Genomic DNA, 23,644 nt, shown 5'->3' on the forward strand with positions numbered 1-23,644 from the left:
ATCTTTTTATTCTTTGTGCAGAAGGTTTTTCGGCGTTAATCTCGAAATTTGTCCATGAAGGGAGGCTCACTGGTTGCAGTGTTGCGAGAGGTGCTCCCGTGATATCTCATATGCTTTTCGCCGACGATAGTTATTTGTTCTGCAAAGCAACTAGGGAGGAAGCGTTTCAGATCAGAGAACTACTTCATTGCTATGAGTAGGCTTCGGGACAACAGATTAACCATTCTAAATCCTCAGTATTTTTTAGCACAAACACCCAAAGGGAGATGCGAGACACGGTTTGCTCCACTCTTGATATTCCAGAAGCTGGGTCATCTAGCCTTTATTTGGGCTTGCCGAACACCTTGGGGAGAAATAAATCTATTCTGCTTGGGTACATCAAGGATAAAATGAGGAAGAAAATCCAACAATGGGAGGGTCGTTTTCTGTCTAAGGCAGGCAAGGAAATTTTGCTAAAAACTGTGGCGCAGTCCTTACCATCCTACGCTATGAATGTTTTCCTGCTTCCTCTTAACATCTGTAATGATATGGAGAAACTTATGGCAAAGTACTGGTGGCACTCCTCTGCGAGTAAAGGCAGGGGCGTTCGTTGGAAAAAATGGGAGAAGTTGACTATGCATAAGGTTCAGGGAGGTATGGGATTTAGAGATTTACATGATTTTAACTTATCAATGCTATGTAAACAGGGGTGGAGGTTAATGAGCAATCCAAGTTCCCTGGTGGCCCGTGTGTTTAAAGCACGGTATTATAGGAATGGAAATTTCTTGGATGCCAGTCTGGGCTCAAATCCAAGCTTCATATGGCGAAGTATCATGGAGACGCAACTCATTATTAAATCGGGGATTAGATGCTGTGTGGGTAATGGGTGTAACATCAACATATGTTCTGAGCCATGGTTGCCCGACAACAACAATCCATGGATTACTACATCCCACCCATCGTTACAGTCGGCAAAGGTTACATCTTTGATGCATGTTGATTCTCTCAACTGGGATACAGATTTGGTGACCGACCTATTCAATGAGAGAGATGCAGGCTGTATTCTCAGCATTCCACTTAGTCCCAATCGTCTTCTTGATAGCTGGTTTTGGTCTTTTGAGGCATCGGGGCGCTTCACAGTCAAGAGTTGCTATAGGGCTATGCAGAAGCTCAAACATGGGGAGGCGTCTGAGTTAGAAAAGGAGTTCTGGAGTAGTCTGTGGAAGGTTCGTGTCCCTCCAAAAGTAAAGGACCTCATGTGGAGAGCTTTATCAGGTTGCCTACCCACAAATGTCCAACTCCGTACGCGTCATATCCCCATTGACATGGTTTGCCCTTTGTGCCAAGAAGAAAGTGAATCGGTTACCCACTGTCTTGCTGGGTGCCGACTTGTCTGGCCTGTTTGGGTGAGAATGGGTTTCGGCTTAAATTCCCCCAGGTCAGAAACCTTCTCGACTTGGGTTAGGAGCAGCTTATTCGGCCTGGATGTTGATCAGAAATGTAAGTTCTTCATGCTTTGCTGGGCAATATGGAGAAGGCGGAATGACTGGGTTTGGAGGAGGAAAAATGGGTCAACTCAAGGGATTCTCTATCTTGCTGAATCTACTCTCCAAAGTTGGTCCCAAGCTCAAGATAAGGAACTCGCCCCTCTGCCTTCGTTCCTCTCAAGCGAAGATGGCCTTTTGTCTTGGACGAAGCCTCCTATGGGAACGCTAAAGATCAATATAGATGCGGCAATTTTCCCAAACAATCACACATATAGCTGCGCCGGTTTAGCCAGGGATCACGAAGGGAATTTTTTCGAGGCTTTCTCCTGCTGTCGAGTTGGAGTTGTCACGCCTGAGCTAGCTGAAGCTTTCGGGATCCGTGAGGTTTTGAGCTGGGTGAAGAGGAAACAATGGGTGAACATAGTGATTGAAACTGATAGTCTCCTGGCTGTGCAAGCTTTGAGGAGCAATATTTCTATGGAATCCTATTTTGGGTGCCTCATTGATGAATGTAAACTTCTCTGGAAGGAGTTGGCTTCTGCTTCTATTTACTTTGTAAAACGCTCTGCCAATGGGGCAGCTCATGCTATTGCACGGGCTTCTTCTACAGTGGCTGATCGTGTCTTATTCATAGAGGATCTACCCTCTAATGTATTGGATGTACTATTTCAAGAAAGTTATTAATAAAGTCCAATACTTTATCTCAAAAAAAATTACTTTTTTTTTTAATATTCATTAAAAAGGTAACTCTAAAAACATAAAACGACATACAATTTTAGATTTACAAGACAAACGACAACTATATTCTTTTCATCAAGAGAACGACAAAAAGGGTATCGTTTTTTGTACTTAGTTGACAGAAAAACAAGCTCTAAAAAATGTCGTTTTTCTTGTCATAATTTTTTTTCGTCTTGTTATTTGTGCACTGAAACCAAATATCTACAAAAAAATCGAGTCTTCGTCTTCTTCCCCAAATCCAATTTATTTTCTTAAAAATTCTCTTAACCATACATGTAATATGATATTGTAGAAAAATCTAGGGCAAAATCAACCTTTAAATTTAACATCAAAATTTCTGCAAGCCAAAAAAAAAACAAAAAACCCTCTTTACATTTCCAAATTTTTACTCTATGAATTTAGAAATTATCCACTTTGGTTCCCTAAATTAACTTCTTTTTGCACTCCACTTCACCGCAAAGTATCAACAACCAAACCCATTTCAATGGCTGCCGTCCTCCGATCGAAAGCATCCAAGGAAACGGCGTCATTCACAGTCTCTCAGTTCCGATACTTTCTCTTCAACAACATGCATGCAGGAAGAATGGCGAGCTCTCACTGTACGCACCGTACCAAATTGGATGACCTGTATATGAATACTCCTTATAGCTTCACTTCTTTCAAACCCGTTTCGCTTCGCGGCGACTTTGTCGATAAGGGTACTCGATTATCCAATAATCTGAGAGTTTCCCATGAAGCTAGCAGGACTTGTGATGGGAGTTGGGACGAGAAGGTAGGCAGAAATAATGGGCGCCGATGTATTTCGAGCTCTTATGGGGACCCACCCGAGGTCTGGTCTGGAGATGGGCTCGTGGTTAGGTCCGGTTCGACCCCGAATTCGGTCCGCGGGGGCGGTGGTGGTGGTTCGAACTCTGGTTCGGCTGGTGGGTTTGGTGCCAATTCGAATGATGATTGTTGGGGAGGATCCAATTTGGGGAGTAATTTTCCAACGCCGAAGGAAATTTGCAAAGGGCTGGATAAGTTTGTAATTGGGCAAGAAAAGGCCAAGAAGGTGAACTTCATGTATTAAGTATTTTATATCATAATATTGGTTAAATTCAAGCGTGGTTTAGCATTGAAATTTTGGAACTTTTTTTCTTTTATAGGATGGTAATGTTTGGTTTTGCCAAGCAGTTTTAATGTTAGGAAGCTTGTGCAAATTAGTTCAGGATTTTTTTTAAAATAAGCTGCATTGTGAACTGATAGCAACTTGTACCACGAATCGTAATCTATAGTAACTTGGGTGATTGGTGTCCTTTGGTTTAGACTTCAGTTAAACTATCATGGCAGTGTTGTTATTCTGGTGTATGCCATAGTTTTAACTTTTAACTCTTTGCAATCTAATTGTATTGTAATTTCAGGTGCTTTCTGTGGCTGTTTACAATCATTATAAGAGGATTCATCATGAGTCCCAACAGAAATGGTCAGCGCCATACACAATATGTATACATATGATGAATCTATATGCTTCCGTCTTCTATTCACACACACACAATTATATATTTATATTATGTTTTAAGAAGAAATCTTTCGTTTATATTTGTTTATCAATGATGGGGAACTTAGGTCAGCTGGAGATTCAGCTAACCAAAAACCTGAAGGGATTGATGAAGATAGAGTGGAACTAGAGAAAAGTAACATTCTCCTGATGGGTCCAACAGGCTCAGGTAATATATTCCTTGGTTTAAACAATTGCGTAGCACTCTAATATCTCATCTTATATTAGTATGCTTCGCATTGTGCTTAAGAATGTTAAGTTCGTGTTAGATTTTCACTACGTATAAAGTTTTAGACACCCTTATATGAGTTGTTATGCTACTAAGATCCTAATCTTTTTTTTTGTTTTATATGTTTCCCTGGTAATTTTCTTGTTGTATTTAGTTACACTTCTCACTTCTTCTCCTTAATGCCGTTCAAGGACAGGGAAGACATTACTTGCCAAAACCTTGGCACGATTTGTGAATGTCCCCTTTGTTATTGCAGATGCGACAACACTGACTCAGGCAAGCCTCTTACTTGTCACTCTTTTCTTGTTATAGAAGTCCAATTTTTTCATGAGATTGCTTACCCCTTTTCTGAGTTTTTTTTTTGCAGGCAGGATATGTGGGGGAAGATGTAGAGTCTATATTGTACAAACTCCTTACGGTAAATTTTACAAGCATAAAAGAAGTTATAAGTTGTTTGCACAATATTCATCTACCTTTTTTGTGTTAGAAACTTGATTCATTTTTAACTTTTTTTTCTTTACCTCTAGAAGTGCATAAGATAATGGACTTTGTATGTCTACTTAAATTTATGATAGTTAGCACTAAAGCTTCTTCACTTCTTCACTCTTTTCTGGGAAAGTACTTGTTCCTGTTTATCATAAGTTGGTATGAATGTGAGACGATGACTATTATTTCCCTATTGGTTTGATTGCCGCAATGATGTAATTAGCTATTTAATAAGTTGGTATGAATGACACATGGCTGCTTACTCATTAATCTATAAATTAAATTTTTCTTTTTACATTTGAATGTATATCACAGGTTGCTGACTACAATGTGACAGCTGCACAGCAGGGTATTGTTTATATTGACGAAGTTGACAAGATAACAAAAAAGGTTCCATTTATTTTCCAATCTTGTTGCTATGTTTGTCTCTTTAGTCCTTGCACCCTGTTTCTCTCCATGGAGAAGAGTGCATGCTGCTAGTAATTTATTTTCTCAACTTGTACTTTTTCGCATTCCAGGCTGAAAGCCTCAATATTAGTAGAGATGTATCAGGAGAGGGTGTTCAACAGGCATTACTGAAGATGTTGGAAGGAACAGTAAGTGTTCCGTACTCTTTTACTGGAACAGATATAAATTAAGTAAGAGATTTAGTTGCAAACTTGTCTGGCAAAAAGTATTATGGCTGCTTGCTGCAGATGAGGTTTCCTCACTTCTTCATGGCTATTCCAGCCTTTTGTTATATATATATATATATGTATACGTATATATATATATGTATATGTATATATATATATGTATATATATATATCTAGATTAATTACTCATATATCTTTACTAATATATTTGGTTGGATGAATAGATTATTAACTTTATTCTGATATATGGACTTGTTATTGATCTAGGTAGTAAATGTTCCTGAGAAGGGAGCACGAAAGCACCCCAGAGGTGAAAATATACAGGTAGACATCCATTGATTTATGATATATCTATGCTTTGTTTAATACATCTGAGTCTGACTACTACTTTTATCCAAATGAGTTTATGATATGACGTGGATGCCCTCATAATTAGGTTTTAGATAAATTTGTCTGATGTTTGGTCAAGGCTTGTTAGTGTTTAAGTAAGACCATGGCTTCATGTGTGCTCTTGTTGGCTGTGGATCCTGCAAACCTTGCATTATTTTCCTGTTTTATTTGCAGATTGACACAAAAGATATTCTGTTTATTTGTGGGGGTGCCTTCATTGATCTAGAGAAAACAATTTCAGAAAGGTTATCCCAACACATATGTTGTTATTTTTCCCTATATTTTTTGTTGTCTCTTTTTTTCTCATCTAAACCTTGCAAGTTTTTTTGTTCCTTTCCAGACGTCAAGACTCTTCTATTGGATTTGGTGCTCCAGTACGTGCAAATATGAGGTCTGGTGTTGTTACTGATTCTGCAATTACTTCAACTTTATTAGAAACTGTAAGTGCACCCCAGTTATGATAAGCAAATAACATTCTTTCTTCATATGAATATTGTGGCATATCGCTTACTCACATCACATGGTTGTTGATTGTCTCAGGTTGAAAGTAGCGATCTCATTTCATATGGCTTAATACCTGAATTTGTTGGGCGATTTCCCGTTCTTGTCAGTCTGTCGGCACTTACAGAAGATCAACTTGTCCAGGTGAGTACTTTCTTTTGCAGTTTGGAACAACCATTTTGCATCCAGGAATGCCACTTTTACTAGCTCCCAGTCTAATTAGTATCTTTTAATTGATATCCATATGCAATTATATATACAGTAAGTTTTGGTTTATTTTTCCGGACAACTGAATGCCTACACAACCCTTTACTTTTAGTTGAAATGTGTCCAGAATCCGGACATGTGCTTGGAAATATGATTCATCCCATTTCTGCCCTTCTCAATCAATTTTACTCCTTAAAAATGCATTATTCTAAGCCAAACTGTTTATACTCTATGTTTTCCTGTGTTCTTAGTAACAAATCTGTTTTACAGGTTCTAACAGAGCCTAAGAATGCATTGGGAAAGCAATACAGGAAAATGTTTCAGATGAATGGTGTAAGTAATAAATCTTCTAACCCTCCTCTTTTTGCTTCACCAAATCAAGAAAGATTTTGATAGTTTCTTATAATGTATCTCATGCATGTTTAATTGTAGCACCTCTTATCCAAGGGGGCTTCTTGCATTTCTCATCCTCACTAAAGTATTCTTGGTCTGTATCTGTGATCCTCTCAGGTCAAATTGCATTTCACGGAAAGAGCCTTGAGATTAATTTCTAAAAAAGCAATATCCAAAAACACCGGTGCTCGGGGCCTGAGGTCAATACTAGAGAATATATTGATGGACGCCATGTATGAGGTTTGCTATTTCTTCTTTTCTGTCTATCTAACTTCCATTCATAAACTGAGCTTGTATATCCCAGAAAATCAAAATTGATAGAAAGGGGTCATTTGATCTTATTGCTCTCCGATGTCCCCCGTACAGTTTATGAACACATTTGAAACTGGAATGTCATGGATGATCACGATCGTTAGTTACTGGTGTTAGAGGAGTCATTATCTAATAATCTTTCTTTGCAACAAAAATTTACAGATACCCGATGTTAGAACTGGCAATGACATAATCGATGCAGTTGTGGTTGATGAAGAGGCAGTTGAGTTGGCGGGCCAAGGTTGTGGGGCTAAAATCCTGTATGGAAAGGGTGCATTGGACAGTTATCTTTCACAACAAAAATTAAAGGTTGTAGAGGTTAGTGTTTGTAATTACTTGGATTAGCAGCAGTTAATATGGAATATGTAAATAATAATAATTATAATAATAAGGCTTTTGTTCATTCATGTGTGTTTTGCAGTCTGTATCTACAACAGAGGGGTCAGATGTAGAACCTGAAGAGCTTCCATCTGTTGTTGCCAGCATGTGATTCTATGCCATATTTGTTTGTTTTCTTCACTAATAGATTTGTACATAATAAATTTTTATATTATTTCATAGTAATGTGCATGTATCATAATTTAATATACAAATCTCATAATAGATTTGGACTTGATTTACTTACACTTGAGCTATAGCAGCTGCATTCATTTATGGTTTTATCAAGACCAAATAAAAAATAAAAGAAGTTTTTTAGTGGAGTTCCAAATCTTGGATTTTGAGTTTAATTTTGTTCAAAGGGATCTTTTTTTTTTCTTCTGTTGATTTTGTTCAAAGCTAACCCGGAAGAAAAAGTGTTAAAGGTAAATGTAATTTTATGTGGGACCTATATATGATTACAGTAGTTTTTTTTTTTGTTTTTTGTTTTTGTTTTTAAGGATGACAACTCAAATCTCCACTTTGTTTTTTTGATTAATGTATTGAAAATGACAAAAATTCCTATTCAGATCTAGTTTATACCTACATCAGCATACGTCAAAATTAAACTCAAACAATCAAATGACAAATGTCATAGATTCTTATATGAAACTTTGGGATTTTTTTTTCAAGTCTTAATGGATTTTATTTAATTAATATTTTTAAAATATCATAAAAAAATTTAGGTTGCGAATTTACTGTTTTTATGATAAAGTAGATACATTTTTAATTAGGGGTAGACAATTTCATAATTTTCAAAAACCAAGGTTGATTGTGTTTTTGGTCAAAATTAGTAAGTTTTTGAAAGTATTCATTCATCCTAAAGCCACTGTAATCATGTAAAGCAAACAACCACGTGGCGTCACTAGTGGTGTCCATTTGGGTTTATAATTGGCTTTTTTTTATTTTTATATTTATTCTTTAATAATATGATATACATGTTTAACTGCCTTAAAACCTGATAATACACTCCTGCTTATCATAATTAGTTCTCTCCCACTTTATTTTTGGGATATGGTATGCCTTAAACAGAAAGGGACAACACTAAAAATCATTATGGAAGTAGCAGCAGAAAAAAAAAAAAAGCATTATGGAAAACCCATCTTGGGTCTAAAGAGATCTAATAGATAAAGCTTGATTACAACTTCATTGGCAATACATTTAAAGGCCACAAAAGAATTTCATCAACACATTTCACAATCTAATTCATTGATCCGATACATTTTGGTTCAATTTTTTTTTTATTAATCGATCTGTGGATCCATTCATTTAATTCCAACTTGGTCAAAATGTCTGAGAATACAGTGTCTAAGCACCAAAAGCTGTAGAATAATATAGTGAATTTCAGCAATAGATTATTCCACAACTAAGAAAGACGAAGAAGAGACAGGAGCTTTGACGACCAGCCATCTCCAAAGCCTCCTAAATATTATTATTGGGAGGGACACAACAAGACAAAGACAAATGAAATAAAGAAATTCATGGGTTTAGAGTTTTTAGATAACCAGAAAACGTGAAATTATCGTTTTCCACTCTTTAGGCAGAAGATTAAGATTGTAATTGAGATTTTGCCTTAAAAAGAACAAGTCAATCACTTATTCTTGTGGGTCATCAGCTTTTTAGTTTTTGAATTTATAAAATTGGATTAAAATAAGAAACCATTCATGCCCTAAATTATTCTTCAAATTAGGAATTTAACAAAATTGTGTTATATTGAAGAGCTATTTAGGATTTTTGTCCCCTGAACGATGACATATACATTATCATGTCTCCTGATTTTTTTGCGACGTTAAAAATTCTCCATGAACTATTCACCGTATTGTAAAGTGGGACTTCCGTCCAATTTCGTCCCATGTGGCTAACAGAATGTCATCGTGGCTTTTTACTCGATGATGTGTATTGGCCACACCAATACCACGTGTGTAATTTAAAATTTGAAAATCTATTTTCTTATTAAAAATTAATAAATTAATTAAAAAAATAATAATTTAAAGCTTTTAAAAAAATTGAAAATATATTTCAATTAAAAATAAAAAAATATATTATCTTAATCTTTCGTATTATTATCTTAATTTAAACCTTTAGTAAAAATTTAGAAATAATTTAGAAATGTGAATGATTTAATAAGGAAGATTAAGATAATAATTTTTTATTATTTTTAATTGAAATTTAAATATATTTCCAAATTTTTTTAAAAGGTTTAAATGTTTTTTTTGAATTAATTTATTAATTTTTAATTAAAAAAAATAGATTTTTCAATTATTTTTAATTTTGAATTACACACGTGGTGTTGATGTGAAGAATACACATTAGCGAGTAGAAAGTCATGCCAGTATTCTGTTAGCTACATATGATGAAATTAGACGGAAGTCAAACTTTACAACACGATGAATAAGTCATAGGGAATTTTTAACAGCCCGAAAAAATTAGGAGGCATAATAATGTATAAGTCATAATTCGGGGGCAAAAATCCTAAATAACCTAATTTAGATAACCCTTTTTTAGTTAAATTTATTCCATGGATTATAAAACAAATAAAATAAAAAAAAGGACGTTATTATCTTCAAAGAATAAAGTACTTGTGAGGATTTATCTACTATAGTACTCATAAGTGGCTTCATATTTATCATATAATACTATTGCTTTAATACTATGATATTCCTTACAAGCACATTATTTATTATTATAATCTTTTAATAAATTTTTAACTGTAAATGGTTAAGTAAAGAGATCCCACAATAATTTTTTTTGTAAAAAAATCCCAATACTGTGTTGTAATTATTAATATCAGAATGGAATTTGTATGCTTTTCCTAGGCACTAAACAAGTAGGTAAGTAATTTTAATAAAAAAAATTATTACAAAATCTAATAAAAAATATTAATAACAAGATGAGAGTTAGGATACCAAAAAAAAATGATAAAACTTGGGGATTAACCACGTGGCTAGTTAGAAGTCAAAAAAAAAAATCGGTCATTGTTTTTTAATTTATTAAAAATTAGAATGATAAAATTAAATATTATTTATTATCTAAAATATTATTCTTACAATCAAATCAAAATATGTTATTTTATCTATTATGATAATGGGATTGTAAAAATTCCCACTTGGGCCTGAAATAATTTAAATCTAGACTTCATGTCATAAGTTTTATTTTTTTTTGGAAAAACAAAAGCTTTTTTTTTTTTTGTCTTCAAAACAAATTAACAAAAAATGATCTAACCAAAATCAATATTAAAAAACAGTTTTTTTTTAATCCGAATATTAAACAAACAGTTGAAAGTTTCAACCGTTAGATCTTAATCTTCCTCCTTAAACCAACGGTCATCCTAATCTCTCTCTCTCTGTCTTTCGCAACTGGCACAACCGAGAGAGAGAGAGAGAGAGAGGAGAGAGAAGAAGAAGAGGAGGAGGAGAGAGAAAGGGCCAAGAAAAGAACCTCTTTTTTGTAGGAGAAGAGGGGGTTGGTTCGGTTCCTGGGAATCCGATCATACCATCTTCTCCTTCCTTCGTTTTTTTGTTCATCTGAAGTTCTCGTTAGCAAAGGAAGATATAGAAGGCAATTTTCCGAGAAACCCAGGAAAAAACTTTATTTTTTCTGATTTGGGTTTTGGTTTTTTATTAGGAATTTTTTAGAAAGAGTTTTAGTTTTGGGCGGTGGGTGGGTTGGGTTTGATTTCTTTTGGAAATGATGGACATGGATAGCATTGAATGTGTTTCATCCTCAGATGGTCTTGACGAGGATGAGATCCATCAACACCATACTACCCTGCATCCCCATCCTCATCCCCATCCCCATCCTCATCAGCATCATCCTGAGTTTTCTTCCTCAAAATCTCGGAACAATGGCACTAACAATACCTCTATTGCTGGTCCAAACGCCATTGCCCCGGCCACCAGCGTCCACGAGTTGCTCGAGTGCCCGGTCTGCACCAATTCAATGTACCCGCCAATTCATCAGGTTTATATTCTCTCTCTCTCTCTCTCTCTGGGAAAAAGTCCATTACTTTGCACTCGATTGGGTCTCGTTTTGTTTGAGTATGATTTGGGTGTTTAGGTTTGATTATGGGTAATTTACATTTTTTGCTCTTTCAGTTCCAATTTAGATGAGTTTGCGTTGTTTTGAGTGGATTTGCCAAATTGTGTTTTTGAAGAATTTGATGACTTCGACACGTTTGGGGCTTGCTTTTTTTTTTTTTGCAATTTATCCTCTTCAGTTGCCTTAATTTGTGGAACTGGGTTTATTTTAAGTTAAAGGATTTGAGGAATTTTGGTTGTATGGTTGGTTTGGTCACCTGCTGAATATGTTCATGTGATTTATGGGTGAGCATTGCTTGATTAGTCACAAATCTATATGGGTCTGAGGTGAATAAAAAATATGATACAAGCAATGCTGATGTAAGGGTAATGCTTCTCTTTGTAAAAATTTACTTTCTTTTGTGTGATGATAGCCACGTGATCACTTTTGTCGTTGGATGTGTAGCTTCTCCATTCTATATAGATTTGATTTGAATCTTATTTTGAATTTTAGTTCTATCCTAGGTTACTTATGTGGACTTATCTGTCATGTGTCTTTTTTTGAACTAAAGTTGTGTTTTGGTTGTTATGGATATGAATTTCTTATCTTTCATAGTTTTATGATTTTTGTTTTTGCTCAAAGTTGGCATCATGGATCGACAAAAGCTCTGACCATTATATTGCCCCCAAGAAACTTAGACTGTATCAGGAGCCTCTATTGGTTGTTTGCGTCTACCTCTGTTGGTACAGATGTTGTGTTTTGTATTCAAATATCCGATCCCTTTGTTCACAGCCTTTTGAATTAGAGTGAGGTTGTGGTAAATTCAATGTGGATTTGATTTCAAGTGTGAACATTGCACCATTGTATGTGCTGGTTTAAAAAATTATGCAATATCTTGTCTTCAAAGTAATAATATTTTGCAAGATTCACAACAGCATTTATAAATCTTAATTTGTTTCCTTCTAAGATAGTAATTTGATTTTGCAGTGCCACAATGGACATACATTGTGTTCCACCTGTAAAACAAGGGTACACAACCGATGCCCAACATGTAGACAAGAGCTTGGAGATATTAGGTGTTTAGCCCTCGAGAAGGTAGCTGAGTCACTTGAATTGCCCTGCAAGTATTACAACCTTGGATGCCCTGAAATATTTCCCTACTACAGCAAACTTAAACACGAATCTGTGTGCGACTTTAGACCGTATAATTGCCCGTATGCTGGCTCAGAGTGTGCTATTGTTGGGGACATTCCTTTCCTAGTTGCCCATCTGAGAGATGATCACAAGGTAGACATGCATACAGGTTGCACATTCAACCATCGATATGTCAAGTCAAATCCCCGGGAAGTAGAGAATGCCACATGGATGCTAACAGTAAGTTTTTCATTGGATACTTTGCAAGAAGCTATATTGATGTGTGATGTGTCTAGTCTTGATATTGATCCATCGTATTCGTAGAGTTTGTGCTAAGTTGTTATCAGCTCTGATATGTGTTTAGATAAATAATGATTTTGGGCTCACTGAAACTGTCAGTGTAGGTAAACAAGAAATTTGATAAAACGCCTAGTTACTATATAACAAAAGCAGATTTTTTATCCTATAAATAAAGACTTCAGTCTGGTGTTTAGCTATCCTTTTCTGAACTACCTGATGTCCTCCATTTGCATTCCTCTTCACCCAGTTTACTGATGCAAGTTTGTGCTTTTTGCCAAATACCTGATACCAAATCCCAACGTTAGTTAACCCTTGATAGTGTTTAGTTGTTTTCTCCTTGTCTCTATCACTTGGGAATCAATTCAGCTTTACATATGCATGCTCATGCACTTACACATACTACTTGACTGTTAACATATGTACACATACACATCTACTCCATATATTGGTCAAAGTGAAATGCCCATATGTTGGTTTTCTTAAATGGTTGCTATTGGAAAGTTTTGTATTCAGTTGATAATCATCCCTTGATCGTTTGTGGCCAATTGAAGATAAGGCTGGATCTATTATAACCCAGTTCTGATTGAAACAATGTCGTTTATTCAAGAGATACTGTTTTCTGGATGAGCCAAAAGTCTGGTTCCTGGATGTCTGTTATAATCCTGAATTTGTTGTATTTCCCATGTCAGGTTTTCAACTGTTTTGGACAATACTTTTGCCTCCATTTTGAAGCCTTCCAGCTGGGAATGGCCCCTGTTTACATGGCCTTTCTACGATTCATGGGTGACGAGAATGAAGCACGAAACTACAGCTATAGCCTAGAGGTTGGAGCAAATGGCAGGAAACTTATATGGGAGGGTACCCCGCGAAGTATTCGTGATAGCCACCGAAAGGTGAGAGATAGCCATGATGGTCTGATTATCCAGCGAAATATGGCTCTTTTCTTCTCTGGCGGTGATAGGAAGGAGTTAAAGTTACGAGTTACTGGCAGAATATGGAAGGAACAACAGAATCCAGATGGAGTGTGCATACCAAACCTATGTAGCTGAGATGATATGATTTTTGAAGGCATTTTTACAGTTTGTGTGATAAGGACACTGCTGTGTGTGTTCTATACCTCTGTTCCTAGCTTTTTTCTGGATTGTAGCGAAAGAACCAAACTGTTGAGGCTTGGAAGTCTAATGATTAATAAATTGTATAATAAGCAGGCTTTCTTCCTTCATCATTTGCCGCTAGGTAACCGAACAACTAACATACTTACATGCCACACCATCTCGAGTTGAGACTTTTTTGTCTTAAAAATGGAATCTTTTAAGTCACGATGAAGCGCCTATCTTTAGGTGTCATGCTTTGTCAAATGGCAGCCTTGACAAGTTATTCCATTAGGTAATAAAGATGGCTTTGCAAGAAATTATTTAGGCTTGGAAACATCAAGAATCAATCAGCTCTGGACTATCACCCTTGTTTGTCTTTTATTACCATGTCAATTCATACTAGAATTAAGTCAAAATCAAACCATATGAATCTATCATCAATTGCTAAATGCCATCGTTTTTATACGTGCATCCATATAAGGTAAAAAATATGGTTTCTTTGAGGTACGAATATCGTCTTAATAAAAACGAATCAAACTTTATATCTTGAAGGAAATATATATTGATTGTAACACAGATTCTCGGGTGCCTCACAGGTTGAGTTCAATAAAAGAGAGAAACCTGCCTAGTCTCGTTGACTCTCAAACCCAAAAAACTCACTAATATTAAGGGGATACAAAATCAGCTAACCATCATTTTTCCAAACAACTTTTACGTACTCGTTCTTGACTATGGAGGAGATGACATCAGGTTCATGCTTCGCATTTCAATTCAAGGTAACATTTTGACCCAGCAAGTTATCATTTTGACATCAGGTTCTTGGCTGGATGCACCATCATGTCTGGCTTCTGTGTCCACCGTATCACCTTTCTTCTCCCGAGTCTGAAGTAGAGTCTGAAGTAGAATCTGAAGAAGAAGCTTCTTTGGTGCTCTCTTCATGATCAGCCTGAGTTTCTCCATTTACTACGGAAGCCTCAGCTGTATTTCCATTGGCCTCCGAAGATTCCAACTCAGATTCTTTATTTCCAAACAACTTAGATGGAAGTAAAGAGGACACAGCAATTCTCGCACTTCTCTTTGCTGCTTCAGCTGCTTCTGCTTCCTTGGCCTTAGCTTCAGCTTTTTGCCTTTCCTTCTCTTCCATAAGCTTCGCTAAGTCATCCTCTCTCCCTTCCTTCCTAAGCTCCCCCTTCACGAACTCCTGCAACTCCTCGCTAAATTCAACTCCATCATCGTCCAGCATTGTATCAACCACATTAAGCACCTCATCCAATTTCCCTGACTCACTCAACGCCTTCATTATAAACTCATAGCTCGGAATGTCCATCTTGAGTTTATTCACCATCAGATCAAAAAACGATTTTGCTTCATCAACCTTCCCCACCATAACCAACCCACCAACCAACTTATTATAAACGGCTAAATTTGGCCTCAACTTGGAATCAACCATCTTCCTGAAATACTCAGCTGCATCATCAGGCCTGTTCTCCTTTAAACAAGTATCCATCAACATAACAAATGTAAACTCATCTGGGTTCACTCCCTTGTCTCCCATTTCTCCATAAAGTTCCTCAGCTTCTGTCAACATTCCATTATTACACAATTGCTCGATCAAAACATTGAATGATAAGGTATCCGGACTACATCTATAATCACCCATCTTCCTAAAGACCTCAATGGCATCCTTATATCTTCCCTGCAAACAATAACCTTCTGCCATCACATTAAAGCTACCCAAATTCACTGCTAGACGCATTGGAGGATTATGCTCCTCTATCATTCTATCAAATAACTTCAAGGCCTCATCAAACTTACCATTCTTGCTCAAAGAATCCAATACAGAATTATAGGCTGCAGCATTCATCTTCACTTTTGAATTCGCTCCAATAGCCTCTTCATAACACTCCATGGCCTCCTTCTCCATTCCCCTCATGAAATACCCTTTCATCAAGCTCCCATACACAATCCCATCTTCCAAAACCCCTCCCAACTTCTCCTTCAACTCTTCATATAACTTAAAAACCCCATCCACATCCGAGTTCCTAACACAACCCACCATCAAATGGTTGTAAACAATGGGATCAGGCTCGAACCCTTTGACATCCATTTCCATTTTCAACTCCAAAGCCCGCTCCAACCTGTTATTATCCACCAACCCTTTGACAAGAATCCGATACGTAGTAGGGGAAGGGTTGAAAGGCGCATCATTAATCAACTGCTTGTAATGTTCCATGGCGGTATCGGGCTTCCGACAATCCAAATAAGTCTGAAAAATCAAATTATGGGTTATGATATTCGGGGCAACACCGGCCTGTGTGATGAACCGGTGAAGAGAAAGAAGGTCCGCGTATTTGGACTGACGTAACAGAGCATTGAGCACCGAGTTGACAGTAAAAATGGTGGGACGACAGTTAGAATAAATAGAGTGTCGAGTGTATAGAGCAGCTTCCTCGAGATCATTCTGGCGAATAAGAGTGAGAATTCGATTATGAAGATTAAGGCGATTACCTGTGAGCGCAGAAACGTGTTCTGGGAGTTTTGGGGCATTGGGGTTTTGAGATTTTTGTGGCTGAGATTGTTGCTGTTGCTGTTGTTGCTGGGAGCGTCGGAGGGAAGAGAGAGGTGGTTCGATACGGAGGCGGCGCTTACGGCGGCGGCGCTCAGCGGAAGCTTCTTCCGGGGTGGCGAAGGAGAGGAATCGAATGGAGAGAAATGAGGGCTGGGGAGAAAGGCGGTGGTGGTGGTGGGGTTTAGCTAGGGTTTTAAGGTGGGTTAAGAATGTGGATTTGGACAGAGCCATTTTGATAGATTTAGGGGATTTCGGGATTGAATTTGGGAATGGGATTTAGAAGAAGAAGAAGAAAGAAATTTTGTTTAGGGTTTGGATTTGAATGAGTAGAGATTGAAGGATTGCGTTCTAGAAAGATAGGGTTCTGAGAGGGTTTACAAAGATAGCCATTGACACAGAAGAGAGAGAGGGACTTGGTTTGGTTTAGAATGATATGAAAAGTGGATAATCCTCTGCTCTTTCCTAGCCCAATTAACAATGAGCCGAAAGATTGTCCATTTGGGCTTGGACCTGGGCCTTTAGCTATCTCAGACGGAATTAGAGGAAATTACCATATTTTTCGTAAAAAAGTACAAGATTTGACATCAATCTTCTTCTCTTTTTTTTGTTTTTTTAAAAAATATGGTTGGAAGAAACAAGTGTGTTTGGTTGAAATAAACTGACATGTGACCGTGTCTAATGCACCAAAACATTACACACAATGACCGATGTGACACTGATTTTTATAATAGTAGGTCTCATCTGAAACAAATGTGACTGGTTAGAAGAAACTGACATTTCACTATGTGTAATATTTTTATGCATAATTTAGGTGCATAGATCATTACCCTTTTCCTAAGACATCAACTATTTCCTGATAAAATGCAACATCAAATGTTTTTTTTTACTTGAAAAATTGAAACTCTAAATATGTTGAAGAGAAAACTTTATTTTTTGAGATAAAACAATGGTGGATGACATAATTTTGAAAAAAAAAAGTTGATATCACAAAAAATATATATCTAAATTTGATATATTAAAAAATAACCCAAATATGGGTAGATGTGAAAAAATCCCATCAAATTATTCTTCATGATTGATATCACTACCTTGAACCTTCTAGTAGATTTATATAATTTTATTTTGATGGTTTACTGGTAAATTATAAAACAGTTGTTATTAGTATGTACAAATTTATACATACCAATAATTCTAATAGTGTGTTACAATAGTAGAGTAGTAAATCACATAAAGTTGTAAATATTTGTAATTCTAAATATGGTTCTATAGTTCATTACTCACACACAAAAAAAAAAGGTGGCATTTGTGAAGTTCTCTTATATCTAATCCATTCTTATACAAATAAGCTATTTTTGGTTGTTTAATGAAAATATAAAATATAAACCCAAGATTTTCCATTGAATTATTTTGATTAGGTTCAATAAACTAAAATATAATTAAAAATCAAATAAAAGTTATCTAATGTTTAAAATGTTTGGTTAATGTTCATTCATGGTCTTAAAAGTATATTTGACAATTTTGAGAGCGCAGTGAAATTTGAAATATTTATTTGTTTGTGTTGGGATGGCAGTTGAAATTTTGGGCTGCAGGCCAACTATTTCAATCAATTAAAGTATTTCAATTAGAGTTAAAACCCATATGTTTAGACTAATTTTTCTTTATCTCTATTCTCTAACCCGATTAAGTATATGAAATTGATTATTTACTACTTAATAATTTCCTCTCATAAAATAATCTTTTTTGGACATTAGATCTTTATTTAATAATCTTTGTTAGGGTATCAAGGGTTAATTGAAATGTTTTTAATTAAGTTTTCCTACTCATGTTTTTTTATTAATTTTTAGTTCACATATATTAACATATTTTTACGAAATACAAAATTACACTTGTGCATGAAGCATGAGTAATTAGAAAACAGGCCATATTATTTAAGACAATTTTCATGTGTGAATATTTTTAATTACATTTAAAAGAAAATATTTTTTTTTTCTAATTTCTTTTGTTGTGATCCACGTGCTAGTCAAAACCACCCAAAGAAACCCTAGTATGCTTGTTTTCAAACAAAAAAGATATATGATTGACAACATCTTATATTTGATAGGGAAATTTGCGGCATTAATCTTTATAGGGTTATTACCGGCGAAAATACCCAATGTTTACATGTTGTTCCACTTATACACCCAATATTTATTTTTCGCGGTGAATATACTCAAACCCACATGAACTGTGTCTCAGTCACTACTTTACCCCTAACAGCGTTAAAAACGCTTACGTGGCCAATTGCGTGTACAAAACCAGACACATCATTTAGCCCAGGTAAGTTTTTAATTATTGATTGAAAAAAAAAAGCTTTAAATCCTTAAATACCATATGCACGAGAGATCTCCATTGTAGAAGAAGAAGAAGAAGAGAGAAGAGATGAAAGGGGAAGACCCAAGTGTGTCTTGGGGCGAATCAATAAACCGAGGTGGAGCCAAAATGAGGTCGTCGAGATCTAGGGCACAAGGTGTATATCAAGCTTGTCGTAAGCATTGTGATTGTGGGGCAGAAACAGTGGAGAGGACATCATGGACCGATGATAATCCAGGGAGACGGTTCAAATCTTGCTATAGGATGAAAGTGAGCCTATTTATATTTTTTGTCTTCTTTTTCCTTTATATATTATTAGCTTGGAAATAAATTAATTCAAGAAAACTATTTGTGAACAGTGGAATGGGGGTTGTAACTATTTCCAATGGATTGACCCCCCTATGTGTGAAAGGTCAAAGATGGTGATACCTGATTTGCTAAGAAGAGTACGTGAGTTTGATGGTGATCTGGGCAGATATTATGAATATGAAGATAGATATGAGTCTTGCTTTGAACCTAGTGTGGAGTCTTTTCAATGTCAAAATTGTGGCTATATGAATGGGAGTTTGGATGGAAGAGTTCATGCAAGTTCCTGGTTGGTAAAGGGAAATGTGAGGAAGATGATGTTGTTTTTTTTTTTTTTTGTAATTGTGTATTGGCTGAAAAAAATTATGTAATGTTCGACTTCCCTGTTTATTGTATTTAGTGTTGCTTTCAAGCATAATAAAAATTATGTATTTTATTTAGTGTTCGACCCTTCTCTGAAAAAAAAATCACGGCTTCATTGAATGTAAAAGAAATATATTTATTTAGTGTTGCTTTCAAGCATAATAGAATGATGCACCAAACCAGATATTTTGTCATTGATTAATATTTTCAACTTTACAGAGCAAACATATGACATATTAAGTAGCATAATGTCTACATGTCAAAAGTATTCCTAATGGCCAAGATGTCCCAAAATATTGATAAAGTCAGACTGAATATGTACATGTCAAAAGTATGGTAATGCCTATATTGTATGGCGACTACACCAAAAAGAAAACAAGTTTTCTACATCAAAAGGGTTTAAGATTAAAGAGCAGCTTCTTAGTTGGTCTGAGATGTGGAACCACCATTCCTTTGCTTCTGTCTCTTAGCTCGCTCCTTCCTTTTAATAGTTTCAGTAGTAGGATTCTGAGATGGTGGTCTTCCTCTCTTTTTTTGCCTTGCAGGCTGTAATTAAACCAAAAACATAACTCATCATACTTAAGCAAATCACATTCATTTTAACTACAAATGAATACAAGTCTGGCATACCGTGTACCAAGATTACCTCCATAGTTGCATTCTTGCATGTTACTCGTGAATGGCCTGTTTGCTTACAATTGCTGCAGTGATTAACTTGGCCAACTCTCCTAGCCTTTGTTGCAGTAGTAGGTGGTGGTTCATCTGCCTCTTTGTTTCTAGACTTTTTAGGCCTTCCAGGTAAAATTGTCTCTGTTGGAGGATGTATCGGATTCAGACCAGTGTCAGGCCACTTATCTGGGCTAGGCATTGGTTCGATTGGTGTCGCATAAGTTTCTTCATATGCTTGCCTCTTGTAGTAGTCATCTATGAATCCCACTGGATCTAGGTTTGAAAACCAGATAGCAGCTAAAGCATGCCCACATGGTATGCCAGACAATTGGAATAGCCTACATGTGCATGTTTTCGTTTCCAAGTTCACAACAAATGACTGAGCATTGATGCTTTGCAATAAATTTACCTGGAACTTACCACCTCCAGCAAGCATAGGGAAACAATGCTTAGCAACATTCTTGTTTTTCTCAATGATGTCCATAATTCTTTTGGAAACAGGATGCACCCACTTAGAGACACTCATTCTTCTATTGCAAAACAAACTCATCATCTGGCATCAAGGATGGCATTGTTGATAATAGACACTCATTAATGCCTAATATTTTCTAGCAAAGTGATAATAGATTTATCTCTGGCATCAAGGATGGCATTGTTGAAACTTTCACAGAGGTTATTAATAAGAAGGTTACATTTCACATGCTCCCTGAAATGAGACTTGGTCCATTCTTCTGGGTTTTTTTTCATCAGCCATTCATACGCCTTGAAATTCTCTTGCTTAATTTCATTCATCCTATTTTTCCATTCCACTTTAGTTGTTGCCCTTGCAGCGGCCCACATCATTTGCTTAAGTAAGAGTCCAGGGAATTGCTTCTTGAAATTGGCATGCATATGTCTCACACAGAATCTCACTTCCGAACCTTGAAATACAATACTTAATGCTATTTCTAAGCCCTTTTGCCTATCTGAAATCATTGTTAATCTCTCTGGTTCATCAATCTTCAAATCCTCCTTCAATAAATTTAAAAACCATGTCCAGCTACCTGTGTACTCCTTCTCCACTACAGCATAAGCCACTGGAAACATGGCATTTGCTGCATCAATGCCAATTGCAGCTAATAACATTCCTTTGCAATATCCTTTTAAAAAACAACCATCCAAGCAGATAAGGGGCCTACAACCATTGACGAATCCATCTTTACAAGCTTTAAGACATATATACACCCTTTCAAATAACCTCTTTCCATCCTGCATTCTGGTTTTCAATATTGATGTGCTCCCAGGATTTGTCTCTAACAGTTGCTTGCAATAATCTTCCTGTATGGCATATTGTTCCCTTATAGTTCCTTCTAACATCACTCTTGCACAATTCTTTGCTCTGTAGAAAGTTGACATTGTTGTTCTTGAAAACTGAGTACGTGTTGTTAGCTGCATGAAACCAGAGTAAGTTAAGTTTGGGTTTATTTTGAACTGTTCAAGATAATGCTTTGCAAGCCAATTGGAGGTTGCATGTTTGTTGTTGAAAACCAATCCACACGTGTGCCTATCCACCAATGTATTTACCCTGAATGAGCGCTTGTCTGACAGTTGGACTCTTGCATAAATGACCCAATTGCAGCCTGCACTCTTGCATTTTGCCCTTACCCGACTTTGGTCATTGGCCAGCCAAACATACTCCCTGTTAATCTTAATAAAATGCTCCTTCAATGCAGTTCTGAATTGGTCCACGGTAGCAAAAAGCATGCCTAATTTAAATCTGAAGTTATCCATGTTTGTTGCATGATTGAATTGGTTGTTGGATCTTTTTCTCCTCCTGGCATTACCATCCTCATCTGAACTAGACAAACTTTGTAGGTCTTCCTCACTAACATAAGCACCTTCATCATCATTTGGATCAGCTTGGCTACAACCGTCTGTAACTGAATGCCACCATGTTGCAGGATTAGCATTAGCAAACATCTCTTCAGCCTCACCCTCATCCTGCATGTACTCCTCCTCCTCCATAACAAATTCAGACTCTTCATTACCTTCACCTTCATTTTGCCCATTCTCATTAACAGCAGCTTCACCTTCATTTTGCCCATTCTCATTAACAGCAGCTTCATCATGCTGACTCTCTAGACCCCTTTCACCAACATCACTTTCACTCTGAATATTCTCACCAACATCAGCTTCATCATTTTGACTTGGGCCAAAATCATTATACTCATACTCATATTCGACCTCTTCTCCAACTTGGGCCTCTTCTGCAGCACAATTGAGTTTTGGATTGACAACCACATCGACAACTACATCTGCATCATCAGGCAAGTCTTCAATGACACAACTAGATTGTGTCCATTCCTCTGGCATATTGACAACAAAAAATGGGTCCTCATCTTCAGAGTTCACAGAGTCAATGTCTACAACTTCAGGACCATCCTCATATCTAATTTCATTGTGATCAAACCAAGGATCTTCATCATCTGATAATGGGTTGACCACTACATCTGCTGGGATAGTTGTATCATCAGGCAACTCTTCTATAGTGCACACCGTCTTCTTAGAAAGTTCTGGGATATAAGGAATTGCATCTTTCTCCTTACTCCATTCCAACTCCAAAGTTCTTTCTGGTTGGACCACAAAAATATCCACTTGTCTATACTTTCTCCTCATCATATCTTCAACCATTTCAATAACTTGTTTATCACCAATTACCATTTCAGCCAAATTCAAATGCTTCTCCTTAGGCTTCCACAAAAAACCCACAGGCAATTTATACCCTAAGCATTGCACCATCCAATCCAACTCATATCTACTGAAGTAATCAGTGTGATTCCAGTCAAAAAAAGAAACTTGACCTCCATGATACCTTTTGTTGCCAAATGGAGTGAAGAAATTTCCTCCATGGTGCATTGCCACAGTAAAATGGCCCCCACACAGATCTAGCATATCAGATAATAAAAAAATACAAAGAAAGTTAGTGGGAAAATGGACAAACTCATGTGATATACGACAAAGCACATTATCCAAACAAAACAAAGAATATCCCACAAAAGTACATGCACAACACAGTCAGGGGCTTACCATATCCAGGGGGTTCTTCGTCCTCAGTCCGAAGTATGGGCATTTTGTTCCAGTTCCTCCTCCTGCTTCGTCGTCGTCCTCAATCCGAAACGGTAAAAAGCAGGGGGTTCTTCGTCCTCAGTCTTCGTCGTCCTCCTCAATTCGAAATGGTAAAAAGCAGGGGGTTCTTTGTCCTCAGTCTTCGTCGTCGTCCTCTGTGATCTTTGTAGTCTCAAGAAATTAGTTTCAGAAAAAACTTTGAATGTGGGTTTGCCTTTTCTACATGAAATGTGGGTATAAAGAAATCATTCCCTGTTCAAGCCGTTGGAAATTTTTTTTTTGATTTGCAGTTAATATTTTAAAGCACATGTGTCTGGTTTTGTACACGCAATTGGCCACGTAAGCGTTTTTAACGCTGTTAGGGGTAAAGTAGTGACGGAGACACAGTTCATGTGGGTTTGAGTATATTCACCGCGAAAAATAAAGA

General features: G+C 36.6%; 4 protein-coding genes and 1 long non-coding RNA gene across 7 annotated transcripts; 3 read left to right on the forward strand and 2 right to left on the reverse strand.

The window, feature by feature from the left end:
* The first annotated feature begins 2,380 nt into the window (after positions 1 to 2,380).
* On the forward strand, positions 2,381 to 7,595 carry LOC133834496 (CLP protease regulatory subunit CLPX1, mitochondrial). 2 transcript variants are annotated; one of them, XM_062264129.1, is made up of 15 exons: positions 2,381 to 3,255; positions 3,605 to 3,666; positions 3,810 to 3,910; positions 4,167 to 4,246; positions 4,338 to 4,388; positions 4,772 to 4,846; positions 4,975 to 5,052; positions 5,359 to 5,415; positions 5,656 to 5,726; positions 5,822 to 5,921; positions 6,022 to 6,126; positions 6,460 to 6,522; positions 6,700 to 6,822; positions 7,057 to 7,203; positions 7,316 to 7,595. In XM_062264129.1, the coding sequence occupies exons 1-15, from the start codon at positions 2,689 to 2,691 to the stop codon at positions 7,382 to 7,384; spliced, it is 1,749 nt and encodes a 582-aa protein (XP_062120113.1). In that variant the 5' UTR covers positions 2,381 to 2,688; the 3' UTR covers positions 7,385 to 7,595. The 2 variants fall into 2 exon arrangements, with proteins under 2 accessions (XP_062120113.1, XP_062120112.1); XM_062264128.1 differs by having other exon boundaries at positions 2,383 to 3,255; positions 7,057 to 7,212.
* A 3,053-nt stretch (positions 7,596 to 10,648) lies between these two features.
* LOC133834498 (E3 ubiquitin-protein ligase SINAT5-like) lies at positions 10,649 to 13,984 on the forward strand. The gene is made up of 3 exons (XM_062264131.1): positions 10,649 to 11,271; positions 12,316 to 12,702; positions 13,452 to 13,984. The coding sequence occupies exons 1-3, from the start codon at positions 10,999 to 11,001 to the stop codon at positions 13,809 to 13,811; spliced, it is 1,020 nt and encodes a 339-aa protein (XP_062120115.1). The 5' UTR covers positions 10,649 to 10,998; the 3' UTR covers positions 13,812 to 13,984.
* A 390-nt stretch (positions 13,985 to 14,374) lies between these two features.
* On the reverse strand, positions 14,375 to 16,839 carry LOC133834497 (pentatricopeptide repeat-containing protein At3g49240, mitochondrial). The gene has a single exon (XM_062264130.1). The coding sequence runs from the start codon at positions 16,654 to 16,656 to the stop codon at positions 14,719 to 14,721; it is 1,938 nt and encodes a 645-aa protein (XP_062120114.1). The 5' UTR covers positions 16,657 to 16,839; the 3' UTR covers positions 14,375 to 14,718.
* A 1,852-nt stretch (positions 16,840 to 18,691) lies between these two features.
* On the forward strand, positions 18,692 to 19,520 carry LOC133780276 (uncharacterized). The gene is made up of 2 exons (XR_009869202.1): positions 18,692 to 19,044; positions 19,134 to 19,520. It is a non-coding gene; the product is annotated as an uncharacterized LOC133780276 (long non-coding RNA).
* Positions 19,521 to 19,613: 93 nt separating this feature from the next.
* Positions 19,614 to 20,597, reverse strand: LOC133780277 (uncharacterized). Of its 2 annotated transcripts, none has more exons than XM_062220109.1 (2): positions 20,090 to 20,597; positions 19,614 to 19,989 (listed from the first exon to the last, which is right to left on the reverse strand). In XM_062220109.1, exons 1-2 carry the CDS (start codon positions 20,594 to 20,596, stop codon positions 19,864 to 19,866), a joined length of 633 nt encoding a protein of 210 aa, XP_062076093.1. In that variant the 5' UTR covers position 20,597; the 3' UTR covers positions 19,614 to 19,863. The 2 variants fall into 2 exon arrangements, with proteins under 2 accessions (XP_062076093.1, XP_062076094.1); XM_062220110.1 differs by having other exon boundaries at positions 20,074 to 20,597.
* Positions 20,598 to 23,644: the final 3,047 nt, after the last annotated feature.

Source organism: Humulus lupulus, chromosome 5 (assembly GCF_963169125.1).
Source record: "Humulus lupulus chromosome 5, drHumLupu1.1, whole genome shotgun sequence".
Lineage (NCBI taxonomy): Eukaryota > Viridiplantae > Streptophyta > Magnoliopsida > Rosales > Cannabaceae > Humulus > Humulus lupulus.